This window comes from Vigna angularis, chromosome 6 (assembly GCF_016808095.1).
Source record: "Vigna angularis cultivar LongXiaoDou No.4 chromosome 6, ASM1680809v1, whole genome shotgun sequence".
NCBI lineage: Eukaryota > Viridiplantae > Streptophyta > Magnoliopsida > Fabales > Fabaceae > Vigna > Vigna angularis.
Window position 1 is genome coordinate 24,460,759 of NC_068975.1, and position 14,562 is coordinate 24,475,320.

A 14,562-nucleotide genomic window follows, 5' to 3' on the forward strand; every position below is an offset into this window, starting at 1 on the left:
AGATGTCGAGGTCTACAAGGACCCCTTCTCTGTTTTTTTAGCGTATTTCGTCTTTTCCAGACAAGTCTTCTGAACTAAATAACAATTTAATTAAAAGGAAATTTTTTGCAAACATAATGGTTGCCGTTTCACACATACAAACAGCTGGATCCTTCTCTACTGCTTAAAGTTTCGTTCTTCGTGAAGAAGTTATTTGCCATAGACTCTACAACAGAGGTTGGGCAGTTTTATACATATACCTGAAAAATGTGCTTAAGACTGATTGTTGGGCAGTTTGACGAGAACTGAGTGCTCTGGTTTATGATCACATTCGAAGTCTAAATGAACAAACGCCCGCTCAACTTCTGGGAGTTTCTCGAGCTTTATCTGTAGGCTCTCCCCAATGGCGTGTGCTTCTTTTAAGGGTAAATCTTCTGGCAGTTCAATGTCAACCTGTTACAAACCAAATCCAAATGAAGAGACAAAATCTAATCGTACTGAAATATGACTTCTTAATTTTTATTAATGATTTAAAAAATCATGCAATCAGCATAATCCAGATAGAAGAAATATATTTTATTTGTACTACCAGAGAATTGCATCCAATTTCATACATGCACATAGTTTATCTCTCAATAATTCGAGCATGGATTAATGCGAACCATTACGAAAAAATAGTTATATAGTCTAAATCATGTGCAAGTATCGATATACCCAAGCCTTCAGTCGTTACAAATATGTTCAGTGTTAAGTACATAGAAGAAAAAAACTACTATAAACTAAGGGAAAGCCCGAATGGAAAGCATATTTCTGTATAACAACAATAATGACCAGGTTTTATCTAAATATGATCAACTACAAAATTTAAAATGAGACTGTTGATCTATCAAAAACTAAATTTCATAAAGTGTTTCCCTCCTCTTTTATGAATTTCTATATTAAATTTAGATGCCATGTGACACCTGTAAGATTTTCTGGGACAAAATTGGATGCAAAATCGCTTCTGATAGTCTCTGCTCCATAAATTCAAGCGGACCTGGATTTAGTTTCAAGTTGTAATTTATAAGATTTAAATAATTGAACCCAATTGGAGACATCGCATCTAATTGTCACTCAGCGTGAATGTTATTGTGAAAATGAGTTGAACCTAGACAATCACTTTTCTAACATTATATAATAAAAAGGAATAGAACAGAGCTATTTGTTCGTTGCTTTTTTCTTGTGATAATGAGTTAGATCTAGAAAATAACTTCCCTAACATTATTTGTTCGTTTCTAATATAGAATGCTAAAATTAGCAAATAGGTAGTCATTTATAGTTTAATTTTTGGCAATCAGGGTTAGCCTTGTAGCTAGAGTTCTTCCAAATCGATTTTGTATTAATATAGCATACCTCCACAAAATACAGAACCCCAAATGTATATGCGCGAACAGTATCAATGCGCTTGACTCTAGGGTGCCTTATAACGAGATATGTGAGCTTCTGCAAAACTTCAGGAGGTGCAGATTGTCCCACCAGTGAAACTACATAGAAAGTTATCCAGAATCAGAATTAGTAGAGTTTTGATGGACACCACGACTTGAGAAAAGTGGTGGTGGAAGCAGTAAGAGCGAGATGTAAAAGAATCTACTTTCTAGAGTTAACGACATTTGTGCTTAGTGGAGAACCCTGATTTAATATCCCGTTTCCCAACATGGAACACGAGTGTAGTAAACGTAGCTAAGAAGTTATCGATGTTCGTTTATAGTTTTCTCTCATGGGCATGTACACTCGCTAAAATCTGTCTGTTCAGAACACTGATAAGGATATACCTGCATTTTCCATGACAGTGCGTGACCAATTTGTAATAGTGTAAATTGCAAGCATAATAGCTCCAATCGGGTCGATCCACCAGTAATATTTATCACCAAGTACAGCTGCAACTAATCCAACCACGTTTGTTACAACATCAAATTGATGATCCTGCAAGTTGGCATTTCTGAGATAGTTCAGTTGTATTTTAACTTCATTCATAAAGAAACATCAGAAGAAAACCACCATACATCTGCATAGGCACGGACAATCTTGTTTGCCGAGTTTCTACAGTAAAGCCAGAGCACAAGCTTCACTGCTGTTGCAAATAGCATAATAGAGTACAACCATATTATCTGTTCCGGGGACATAATTTCACTAGGACTGTTTTGTATTAGTTTTTGTACAGCTGTGATTAATACCTGAAAGCCTATAGTGAATTGAATTAGTTGTTAATATACGAATGCATTTCAGTGCTTTTAATAACACAAATATGTGAAAACTGTAGAGTACTAAATATGTAAATTTAAAAAGCAGTAGGATTACAACCATTAACATTTGAACGTATACTTCAACATATTGAAGTTCACCTTTTATCTATCACTTCATTAAGAAAAATTAATTTAAAGACTTTGATTCTAGTAGAAGCTGTATGTTGTCAATTGTGGGGGTTTAAAAGCTTGGGGAAGACGGATATACCGCCTGCAGCATTCTTTCTCATACTTGGACCTTTTTGATTTATGGTCGAATGAAAAAATAATAATTCTAAACCTATCTCCCATCATATTGGACATTCTGTAAGCAACCTGTTATCAGCTATAACCTAAGCTGAATCCTTTTCCTTAATTAGGTAAATAAGAAAGCCTTTAAGAATTTTGTTCTATTGTTTGGGAAACAATATTGTCTCTTTAAGTTCACCATAGACATTAGAACTTCGAGCAGTTAGATTCTACTGAAAAGAGCAAAAGTATAGAAATTTGATTCCTTCGTATTGGTTTGCATTGCATGAGCTGATGCACATCCAGATTGAAATCTGAATCAGAAATCTTTAACTTTTAACTGAATTTTTTTAATTTAAATAAAAGGGATATTGTGGCATGCAACTTCCAGGAGAAGGAAACACTTTTGAATAAAAATATAAGAGCATAATGGACAGTGAGAAAACAGGAATAGCTCAATTCAGTTTGACCCACCAAGTGTAGCCATGATTGCTGCAAAGATAATAATGCCAACTGGCTGAACTCTTAACTTTCCTATTGGGTATTTATAGATATTTATGTTCTTCATTGCGAGGTGAGTGAACCAAAGTATGCCACCAGCCATGAGATCAAGCAGAGAATCCAAAGTTGATGCCGCAATAGCTATTGACCCACTCCTTATGGTCGCATAACTCTAGACAAAGATATGTATATATTGTTATTTTTCAGAAAAATTATCAGTAATGGCAGTAGAAAAACAATCACTTAAGGAGTTAATTATGATTAAACAAGTTTAAACAATCAACTAAGCTTCATCCACAAGTCAAAATAAGCTTACGTGATTGTTAATACGTAAAAGTTTTTTCATTTAGTTTCTTCTAAAACTGCTTTTAACTTATATATAATATAATTTTTAAGCTTACTTATTTGTCTTTCTTACTTCTTTTACACTGTGAAGACATTTATCCAACAGGATCTAAGCTAGTTCAAAAAATCAATTCTCTTCTAAACACTGGAGAGAATCCTTTCATGACTTGGTCGCTACTTCAGATATAACACATGCATTCTAGACAGACACACAAAATGACATATCTATCACCTTTAATATCAACAATGCTACATTTGCATAATTAGAAATCCTCATCGCTCTTTCTTGTTGAGCTAGTCCAGCACTGTCTTCCTCATCAATGCAATCAGATGACACCACAGAGTCCACTTCCTCAAACGATTTCAGAGTAGCTAATTGTCTTTCATAGTATTCTATTTCCCCTGTAACTCAACCAAATTCAAAGTTAAAAAGAACCCCAAACGATTTTTTTCATCTTATAGTCATCTCGTTCTAAGTTCTAAACCAAAACACAGGATTTATTTCATCCTACAGTCATTTCGATCTAAGTTCTAAACCAAAACACAGCATATTCCGCGACGTTTACAAGATAACAGAAACTTTAACAGTTTAAAATCACCACAGAAACATCCCGACAGTGATAAATTGTTATATAGAAGTATGTAGAGGCTATACATTATAAAATGAGAAACTAGCTGACTAGTTTAGCAAAAAAATAAAAAAGAAAAAGAAAAAGAAAAGAAAAAACATTATTCAAGAACTTCACAGAAAAAAGCAAGATTCAAGAACACGCATCACAGCCTTCAATAATTTCTCTGTTGACATTTGACTTTACACATAATACAAAATTCACCAGCGTGATATATGCATAACACAAATATAAACTTAATGATACATTATGTGAACAGTTATTCAATACAAAATTAAACACCAAACATATCTATACATAAATATTCATTAAACTTATATTCATATATATAGATAGAGACCTTTGCTTAAGGCGGTGGTGGAGGAGAGGTTAATGCCGTCGTAGGGAGACTCGGAGTCTAGGCCAGAACGGACTTTATCGGGAAGCTTGGAGAAGAAGAAGGTTCTGATAGAGTTGACCGAGTTCCGACGAGTGAGTCGGTCAGTCCGGCCACCGTTTTTGGCGGAGTTGTTCTCATAATTGTCGTTTTGGAGAAGCGGAAGCGTCGGATCCAAACCTGTGCTTGTTTCCATGACGATTGATGAACCTACTAGGACAAAAGTCGTGACACATGCAAGGCTCACAGAGATTCTAAAAATGAACCGCAACTAACAAAAATATCATATCCATAGCCTTAGACACAGATCATATATAGCCAGCTATAATTAAAACTATGGGTTAAAATAAAAATAAACTCAATTTGAATATATTGTGCAATAGTTTAATGGTGTCTCAGTCAGTGTATTATTCTCTTTTATTGCGACCTAGACCTCTAACGAAAAAATATCTATGTACTATACCCTAGAAAGTCATAATAATGCTTCTCTTTCTTTCTAAATTTAAAAATTTGAGAAATATCAAGAAATTCGAAATTAGTAAAATATGACACAACTGCTAGTAAAAGTTTAACTACCAAAAGTGTATCATGTGTTCTTAACTTTTTTTTATAGGTTGATTAATTTTTGTGTGAAAAAATCTTTATTGAATTTATTAAGATGACAATTAACTAGTTAATATGATTAGAAATTAAATTTGAGATTATTATTATTATTGAAATAACTTTGGTGTTAGTTAATCTTTGTACGTTATAGTAAAAGTATTTTATTTTCTTAATTCTAGATTTGTATCGTATTTAAAACTAAAAGGTCGAGTGTAAATGTGAAGGAAGAAAAGTTGGATCAATAATAAGGGTAAAGAAGGAATGAGCTATATGGTTTCGAAGAAGCTGATTTAATATGAAAAACGTGTATTCTTATATATAGAATTTTCATAAATTAAAATTAATAAAAAGAATTTCTATAATAAATAGGTTAATTGTAATTTATAAAAAAATTGTTTAGTTTATTATTATTATTATTATTATTGGAGTGGGTCTATATACAATAACAAAGGACCACGTTGTTACCGACATATCTTACAAGAATACCCTACTTAGTAAATTGGGTGTGTATGGTGTTTTCTGGAAAAAAATAACAAAAATACATGGAAAGGAAGGTGTTATACATTATTAGATATTAATTAAATTTACTTGATGTCATAAATTATTAAATATTAATTAAATTTACTTGACGTCATAAATTATTAAATATTAATTAACTTTACTTAATGTCGTAAATTATTAAATATTAATTAAATTTACTTGATGTCGTAATTATTAAATATTAATTAATTTTCAATGACACAGGGAGATTTTGAATTTATATCCAAAAACTAATTAGTTTTGTTTAGTAACATGATAAATTTAAAATTTATTTCATTGTAGAACTAGATTATTTTAGTGATAATTATATTCACTGAGGTTCGTAATTTATAATGTATCAACATTTCATAAAAAAGAAAAAAAGAAAAAGGAGTAAATAACTTATTAATAGACTTTATATGGTAGGTTAAAAGTAAAAGGAACATTACTTGTTAATATATTTGAAAGAAATGTTATATTTTTATATAATTAAAAATAAGGAAGGGTTATCATTTTTTTAAAAGAGGCCGGATAATTCAGATAAATAACAAAAAAAAAAGGAGTGGAGGTTCCCTTTAAGGTTCTTGTGAAGAAAGTAAGAAATATAGTTATTTTATTTTATTTTAAGAAAATATTTATAATATATATATATATATATATATATAATAAACAAAATTATAAACAAGAAAAGAGTAATTACTATTATTTTAAACTTTCAAATTACATTTAAATAAAAGAAAGTTTCCAGAAAAACGAAATTTTAAAAGGAAGTTTGAAGAAGCAGTTTGATGCATCAGTTTCCTTTGGTGACATGTGTGGCATGCGTATCTAACTTTGGACCAATTCAGCAAACTATATGCTTATAAAAGACAAAATTAAAATTTCTTAATACTTGTTGTTATCAGAATATATATTCAACCACGCTGTCAATTATATTTAGTACTCACATTACTTCTATCTTATTATACTTATTAAATTAGAGGAGATTATTATACTAATATAAAAAGAAAAGTGTAATTTATGAAAACCTCAAGAAATATCACTGTGATTTACTCTATTATGAAGTATTTAATAAATTACTTTCAGGACTTACAATATTTGATTTAGTTTACTTTAGTAATCATTATATCAGTAAAAATGTTGACGATTAAATATTGTTTATCTTGACAAGATAAATACATCTGTCTTGCGAAATTATTTACCAAGAAATATTTACAGTAAACTATAAACTGATAAAACAACATTTTTAAAAAATTAAAATATATTATATTATATATTTTTATTCAAATATAATCTTGCAACATATGGTATTTCCTTTAATTAGAGCTGATAAAAAAATTAATCTTACTAAAATCTTTAGGTTTTATTGTTATTTTGAAAAATTCACACGAAATAAATATATGGTAATAGATAGACTTAATTATAATTTTAGTTCTTCAAATTTTTAGATATATATATATATATTATCTTGATTAAATAAAAAATATGTATATGACAATTCTAGTAATTACATTGCAATCAAATATCAGTAATACATGTGTCAAATAACATAATAACTAACTATGTTATATTATTATTTACTTAAACATTGACAAAATCGATTAAAAAAATAGTTAAATATATTTTTGACAGTGTTAATTTTGTGATCATTTGTTTATTGAAGAAGATCGTACTCAAGTGATATTTGACATGGCTGATTGATAGTTTAAAACAAGAAATGACATGTAATTTAAAAAATATCTAGTTTTTGTTTTTAATTCTTATTTAATTTTCCATTTTTTTCTTTTTTTCTTTTTCTCTTTCATCTTCTTCTCATCTCCGGGAATCATCCTATGGACACGCACACCAAAGGCAACCAGGCCAAAACCCTTCTCTCTTCCTCTAACGAGCGATGTCTGCACTAGCCGCAGCTTGCCGTTGCGTGCCTCTTGCTAACCAGGATCGTCGTCGAATACCATGATCACTACAAGCGGCTTTGATAGCGTCAACGCGAACATTTCTAGGGTTAGAAGTGGATTTTAAACCTAATTCCACAAAATCGATTGGAGAGGAGGTTTACACCTATTTATAAAGTATGAATTGGATCTAACACCTTTTACTCCTTTCTCTTGCGCCAAACCAAAACCAGATAGCTTCTACCAACCGATATTGTTTTTCCTACACGACGACGACCGAACTCGCCGTTGGCTGATCACAAAAGTAACGCCGTCCAAAATGAAGATGAATTTCGCACGTTTTAAAAATACATAAATAAATTTTATATGAACGAATTCAAATATGTAAATAAAGAGTCGAAAAATATACTTTAACCTAAAAAAATTAATAATAATAAGAATTACACATTTATAATATAATAAAATAAATTACATTGAAAGTCCACGAAGTTTTCCTAAATTATAGTTTTGTATATATATTGTGTTTAAAATTTAAGATATGATGTAATATTATTAAAACTTAAGAATGATGACATGTGACAAAAGAATGGGACAATGTAATATTTTTAAAATAAAATATTTGTGTAGCATTAACAAATGCAGTATCAACGTAATTCTTCAAAACCTAAAGAAACTATTTGTGTAATTTAGTCAATTTACGCAATATAAATCTAAGACCCAAATCACACAAATATAATACAAATACGCGAAATTAATCTTAATAAATAAATATTAAAAATAATATATTGAGTTATTATTAATGAACTTGTCATTTTTTTGGTATAGAAAATTATTTATGGATTGGACTCCTGAGTCCGATCGCATAAGAACTTAGATAAAACGTGTTACTTTTAGAACGAATGTAGAAATAAATATAATTTAATATTAATTTTAATGATATTTAAATATTTCTTTTTGAATAATATATGCATGGACTAACATAATATATTTTTCATCATCTATATATACTAATTTTTAGATATGTAACTTCATAGCCTATATTCTTAAATTTTAAAAAGATTATTATAAGTTAAAGATAAAGTTAACTGATGAAATATCAAATATAAAGTAATCTTTAATTCCTTTTTTAAAGTTTAGCAAGTTTAATTTAATTTAGTCAGTGAGAAGAACTCTCAATCTAATAGTTGAATTAATATATTCAATGTATAAAAAACCATTAAGCAAAATAAGCTATTCAAAACCAACCCTTAGAAATATGAAAAACACTTCCAAGTACAATTGTTTCCCAAATTCAACTTTATTTTGAACAAACATAATAGTCAAACATTCATTTAAACACATTCTTTTGCTCCTTGTGATGAAAAATGGACTTCGAAAAGCTCATTTCTGTTCTTCAATCTCAACATCAGTGACAAAAAAACAGGTTGAAATCCATTTAGTAGAAACTGATTTCTGACCTGATTTTATAATGATACAATGATGTCATCTGATAGATCGATTTAGTAGAAAAGCATCTTTGAGTTCATCTTTATTCCCATCCAAGAAAAAGTTTATCTTTATGGGGTGTAAAGGAGGTTCATAAAGGGTTGAAGAAAGCAAGTGATGTCCATAGTGAAATGATTGCTGCATGCATGGTGGAGAAATGCAATCTAGAATATCCCCAACTTTACACAGACAATGATCTATGAGTCAACCTACAAGAAGGTTAGTTTGTCTTTTTAGACTATCACCATAGTCATGGTCAATAACATCAACATCAACAATAAATTCTAAGCCCCCACCATTGATGTTAACCCCAAGACATGATTTTGTGCTACAAAAGGGGTTTGTTAAAAAGTGCATATAGCACAATTGTTTTTGCTTGGTGCTCATTTGTTCCAAACTTTTTATCAAAGAAGTGGCCACATTGAGAACAAGTAGTGAAATACTTTTAATGCTCAGTAACATATGCCAAACTTTGTCACATGATATTGAGAAATTATTGTGCTCTGTAGATAAATAGTACACTGTAGCAAACATGCATAGTTACATATGGTCATGCATGTGATAAGGATTTGAGTGAAGTCAATTTTTTAGATAAATATAAGTGCAACTCAACTAGAAAAATTGCAGATATAAGAAGTTGAAGTACATCTGATATGAAAACATATCTTTCCAATACTGCAAATAGACAGTTTTAAGATAAAAAAAATATCATTATGATAATGGGGCCATAAATAGGTCAAAATGTAGTTGAATAGTTTTTGTTCTTGTCTAGTGACAATGAATACTATGTTGTTTCTCTCCTTTATTTTGTTCTTCAAATCAGCAGCATCAAATCAGCAAGGTCTTTTCATTGCAGCTTTACAAAATTTAGTTACAGGAAGCATTCAGCATTCAAGGAATGCAACAATTCTCAACATATAATCACTATTGATCAGTTTTGACCCGTTTTATTTCATTAGAAGTGAATGGAGAGATGCTACCACTCAGTTGAGGGCTCTCTTCTCTGAAATTGGAATTAAGCATAGCTAGTTCTCTTAGTTGTTGTCTTTTGTAAATGTCCTGTGACTCATCCTGCACATGAAAAGGGAGGAGAATCAGAAACACTTCCTTAACTACACAAGATATTTCCATCATGTTTCTTTCTTCATAGAAAATTTGTTTGAAAAGAAGGCACAATAAAAGATTTGTAGCACTTTTCCTGGTATAGGCTTTCCTTTGAAGGAAAAGAAAAACAAATACAATTTTGTGCAGAAAGAAGGGCATGGGTTAATATGCTTACAATATTGCCTTTCATTAGTTAGTCACACTGTTAACCATAAGTGGTAGCCATGATACAGAGGGAAAAAGTTGCAAAAAATCTCTCATCACATTTTCTGGTTTCAGTTTAGTCCTCACCTTAAAACATTTTACTTTTTTCAATTAAAATGTCACTATCAGACTAAGTTGGTTGATAATTTACCACACTATAAAATATCGTATAGATATTTGACATGTCAGTCAAAACAAGAAAAATGACTATTTCCATGTAAAAAGTCACTATATAGAATCAAAAAGTTGTAAACTCTGTAACGTAGTTGGAAAGGGAGAAAAATACCACTGGTTTAAGTAGTTCTTGTATGATTTCCTGTGCTTGCCTCAACCTTACATCAACAACACTGGCAGGTAGTTCAGCTTCAATTAAAATGTGAAGTGGATCATTCAGGTGCTCATAGCCAGGCCTTCCTCTTAACAACTCTTCCTTTATAGTGAGAAAATTAGAACAAATTTAGAGCTTACAAAACATTGATGTGGAAACAACAAAAGTACTCAACAAATTTAAAGGAGAAACTATGAAAAATTGATGACAAGAAAATCAGGCTCCATAAAGTTAGTGAACAATGCATAAACCAGAGGATGTTACCTTGTCTAAGTCTTTAATTGAACCTTTCCCTCTGATAAATACACGGCACCCTGTAGTAGCTTCAACTCGCTTCAGTGAATTACCCCTAGGGCCAAGAAGCCGGCCAACAAAATTAAACTGAAAATTAAAATAGCCTTATTAACCCAAAGGTTAACAGAATACAAAACTAAATAGTTCATGCACCCATTATATTGTCATCATCATCAATCAAAATCTTCATATGTAGCAAGTTTATTGACTTTTACAATAATTACATTGGAAGTCATACTAGTCATAGTCATGATATTTGATTCATTGACAGTGTAAAACTTTTACACTGACAGTGCATAGAAATTGAAGTCCTAAAACTATCAGAATATCATAATAATAAGCTTGATTTATTGTTTATAGTAAAGTGCTGTGAAGCATGTTACAAATCTTACATTTGGATAGCTATCCTTAGGAATATCCAAGCGCAATATTTTCTTCACAATGGGAGAACTTGGAACAACGGGTGAAGTTTGCCAATCCATGTTTAGTCCCTGCATACCAGCTAACCTCTGATGTATAACAAGTTTAACAAATCAGTAAAAGAAACTAGAGATTACAATGAAATAATGAAACAGATACATAAGAGGAATGTCGGTACATGATAGAAAGAAATCAAACTGTGTTATACAACAAAGATTAAAGCATATATAAATTTCTGATAGAGGCAATGTTGCCACCTTGGACACAATGGAGAAGAGGGAATCTACGCATTTAGTGCTAGAACTATACAGGTTAAGAATCAGATTTTTTACAACAATACATAAATGATATACACTGCATAGAACATAAAACTCAGGTGCTTACTTCATGTGACAGACTGTTCCAGCCAGTAAAGTTTGATGTTGAGTTTGGAGAAGCCATATGATTTGGATTTATGAATCGAATTCTATCAAAGTCACCAAACCCTTGGGTCTGCACCAATTCATTCTTTCCAGTAACCCTTGAAATCTCTGATAATAAAAATGTAATAGTGAATATAAGAACTTGTACAGAGATTAGTGAATCAAGGAACATGAATGGTATTAATGCAACCTTTCTGATAGTAAGGCAACTGTAAATTATGCATAGGAACTAGGAAGTGTAGTGAATGCCATCTATATGAACATCTTGATTATCAAAACTGAATGCCATTAAGAATAAAAGTGATCATTTGAAGGTTTGTTCTACTCATGCAAAAGACAACGCCTATTTTTGTTTTCTTAGACTATATAAAGTCTCAAAGTTAGAAACATTTTTGCATTTCTCTGAAAGGAGGCAATGGCTAAATTGCCACCATCTTTGAGTACCATATATTCTTTTTGTGGGACACCCAAAAAGTATCATTCTAAGATGTTCCCTGTTGTTGATTGATCAAGAGAAACAAATTCTAGATAATCACTGGGAAGATAGCTTTGCAAAAGAAGAGTGTAATTCAGTTGATTGTTTTTCAAAACATACATGTTTAAACTTCTAATTCCTTAGGCATTTAGTAACCAAGATTCATTCTCAAGCATTAACTGGTTCAGGCTGGTGAAGGTCAGAAATTGACAATTCAGTGCATTTTAAAGAACCTTAAATAAAGGTTTCAATAAACAGTCCCTGGCTGCAATTCCACCCGCAATGTCAAGGTTGTTGGAATCTCTACAACCACAATTGTGGATGCATCGGTCGCATTTGTCCGCAATTTCTCACAATATTGAGGAATGCAACGAAACTGCGACCACAATTCAAAACCTTTGAAGACAAAGAACAGTGAAAAACTAGTACAAGTAACCAGAAAGGTAATTTTTGCCATGACATGGCCTAATTCAAATGAAACAATAGAGATTAGTCTAAACGAATGGAGAAGAAATAGGAGAAAATTCACAGAAAAATACTTGAATACATGGATATGGAACAAACGGACCTTGATTAAGGAGTCTGGTGCATAAGGGTAGAACTTGCATGAAAGGTCCAAGCTTTTGGCGTTCTGCCAGCAGCTCCGCTAAGTACTGACTAGAACAAAGGTAAATAAGAACATATTGAAAGAAATTAATATACAAATGTATGTGCAAAGGAAAAACAGAAGTTTCAAAATAAACGGCAGAAGAATCACATCATCTACATACCTATCAGCATCAAAAGTGCTTCTCATGTTTATGTTTGGTGAATTGGCCCTTTGGGATGAAGGTAAGGAAATCTGATTGTACATGTTAGAAATGAATTGTACAAGGATGTGGGTTGGTTGGTTGGTTGCAAGGATTAGGCTTTTGAGAAAATTGAAAGGCAACAAGAGGGGAGAAGAAAGAGTTGATCGAGTGAGATTGGATGTGGTTCAAAAATCCCGATATGAACAGAATCACCTAACATATGAGTTAGAAAGACAATAGAGAAAAATGGTCAGGGAAAAACAACAATAAAGGAAGGTACAAAGCTACAAATAAAAAGGAGGGCCACTTCTGTAGTAGCTCAGCAGTTAAAGCAAGCCTTAAAGGGTGTCACTCTGTACCTCTCTGGGTGTGTTTTAATTGATGTTTTGTTGGCTTGTGTTGCATATGCAAGAAGACTTTATATCATGTTTGCGTGTTTTCCTAATTCCTTAACAAACACAAACAGGTGGGTTTTTTGGTTTGCTACCAAACAAAACAGAAAACTCTCTAATCAAACACGTATTAGGGGATTCAAGAGATCATGGATGAAAAAACCAAACAGTCAAAACTACAAGAGAAATCTCATCAGATATTCACTTCAATTCATAAGCAGATTGCAGAGGACAAATTAAAAATGCTAAAGCAATCATGCAGCCTCCAAAACATGGATTTTTTCCTATCAATCAGAAAGAAGAATCAAAGAAAGAAGCCACTCCGATGACCAATGAGGATCACTAGTTCTGTGTCACCAGATCATGAGCATGTAGATTGAAACCAATCGCTACCTATTATCATGCTTCACGCATATGAATTATATTTAATATGTTTATGTTTATATATTTATACATAATAGCATATCAGTATCTATATATTGTGAATACTAATAACGAAATAGTATAAAATATTTTTCTTCTTGTGAAGTCTCTGGAAGTTTTACTTGGTCATAAACAGCAACAACAGAAACACAGAAAAATATCTTCTAACTGCCTTCAAATCAATCAAAATTTGTAACTTCGTTTCCCTACTTTGGTGCTTAGCATATCAAATCTCATAAAGTAGGGCAAAATATCAAGCTATTATTTATTATTATTATACTGCTATTAATTTTGACAGCTTAATAGCCGCTATTATTGATTACTATAATCAACTTGCTTACAGTTTGTTTCAAATCTGGTTAGTATTAATGTTATGCTATTTGTTTTTTAAACACCTGTCACCCTATTCTTGTCTTACTCCAACCCACCTACCAAACAAATTCTGCTTTGATTGGAATTTTCATAGCCCTCATTACTAAGGAATCACCCAAACATCATCATTGTTATTATTATAATGATAAAAATCATATTTTTTTTTACATTGTTATTATTACTATTACTAAGGAACAAGTCACTTCACACCTTTCTATGTGTGTTTTTTCAAAAAAAAAGTGACAGGAAAAGAAAGAAAAAAATAATGTTAAATGAAGTCAATTAATTCATGGTGGTTGTTATTTGAAATTAAGAATAAAAGTTGTGCATTGAAATAAAATATCCCATTAAAATAGGTATAAAGTATTAAATAGCATCCGAGTAGTATAAAATTGGAATAAAACTTATCACATGCATGAAGTTTGAAACACTATAATACAATACCTTTCCATGTCAAAACATATATTAAATGAGTTCCTAATATTGTTTATTCGG

The 14,562-nt window shown here is 31.2% G+C and overlaps 2 protein-coding genes across 5 annotated transcripts; both read right to left on the reverse strand.

Annotated features, from left to right (window-relative positions):
* Window positions 1-67: 67 nt before the first annotated feature.
* Window positions 68-4,745, reverse strand: LOC108343229 (metal tolerance protein 4). The gene is made up of 7 exons (XM_017581367.2): window positions 4,305-4,745; window positions 3,568-3,737; window positions 2,964-3,162; window positions 2,022-2,200; window positions 1,791-1,941; window positions 1,372-1,502; window positions 68-432 (listed from the first exon to the last, which is right to left on the reverse strand). The coding sequence occupies exons 1-7, from the start codon at window positions 4,534-4,536 to the stop codon at window positions 253-255; spliced, it is 1,242 nt and encodes a 413-aa protein (XP_017436856.1). The 5' UTR covers window positions 4,537-4,745; the 3' UTR covers window positions 68-252.
* A 4,786-nt stretch (window positions 4,746-9,531) lies between these two features.
* On the reverse strand, window positions 9,532-13,767 carry LOC108340982 (KH domain-containing protein SPIN1). Of its 4 annotated transcripts, XM_017578572.2 has the most exons (8): window positions 13,240-13,767; window positions 12,860-13,093; window positions 12,658-12,746; window positions 11,577-11,722; window positions 11,165-11,281; window positions 10,743-10,859; window positions 10,437-10,580; window positions 9,532-9,913 (listed from the first exon to the last, which is right to left on the reverse strand). In XM_017578572.2, exons 2-8 carry the CDS (start codon window positions 12,940-12,942, stop codon window positions 9,767-9,769), a joined length of 843 nt encoding a protein of 280 aa, XP_017434061.1. In that variant the 5' UTR covers window positions 12,943-13,093; window positions 13,240-13,767; the 3' UTR covers window positions 9,532-9,766. The 4 variants fall into 4 exon arrangements, with proteins under 4 accessions (XP_017434061.1, XP_017434062.1, XP_052735156.1 ...); XM_017578573.2 differs by having other exon boundaries at window positions 12,658-12,742; window positions 12,860-13,764; XM_052879196.1 differs by lacking the exon at window positions 13,240-13,767 and having other exon boundaries at window positions 11,577-12,465; window positions 12,860-12,890.
* Window positions 13,768-14,562: the final 795 nt, after the last annotated feature.

Coding starts and splice junctions, on each gene's coding strand:
- LOC108343229 (XM_017581367.2), bottom strand. CDS start 4,536: ATGGAAACAAGCACAGGTTTGGATCCGACGCTTCCGCTTCTCCAAAAC. Junction 3,738..4,304: donor CACCACCGCCTTAAGCAAAG/GTCTCTATCTAT, acceptor GTTGAGTTACAG/GGGAAATAGAATACTATGAA. Junction 433..1,371: donor GGGTTCTGTATTTTGTGGAG/GTATGCTATATT, acceptor GGTTTGTAACAG/GTTGACATTGAACTGCCAGA.
- LOC108340982 (XM_017578572.2), bottom strand. CDS start 12,942: ATGTACAATCAGATTTCCTTACCTTCATCCCAAAGGGCCAATTCACCA. Junction 12,747..12,859: donor AGCACTTTTGATGCTGATAG/GTATGTAGATGA, acceptor CCTTTGTTCTAG/TCAGTACTTAGCGGAGCTGC. Junction 10,860..11,164: donor CTAAGGATAGCTATCCAAAT/GTAAGATTTGTA, acceptor TTTAATTTTCAG/TTTAATTTTGTTGGCCGGCT.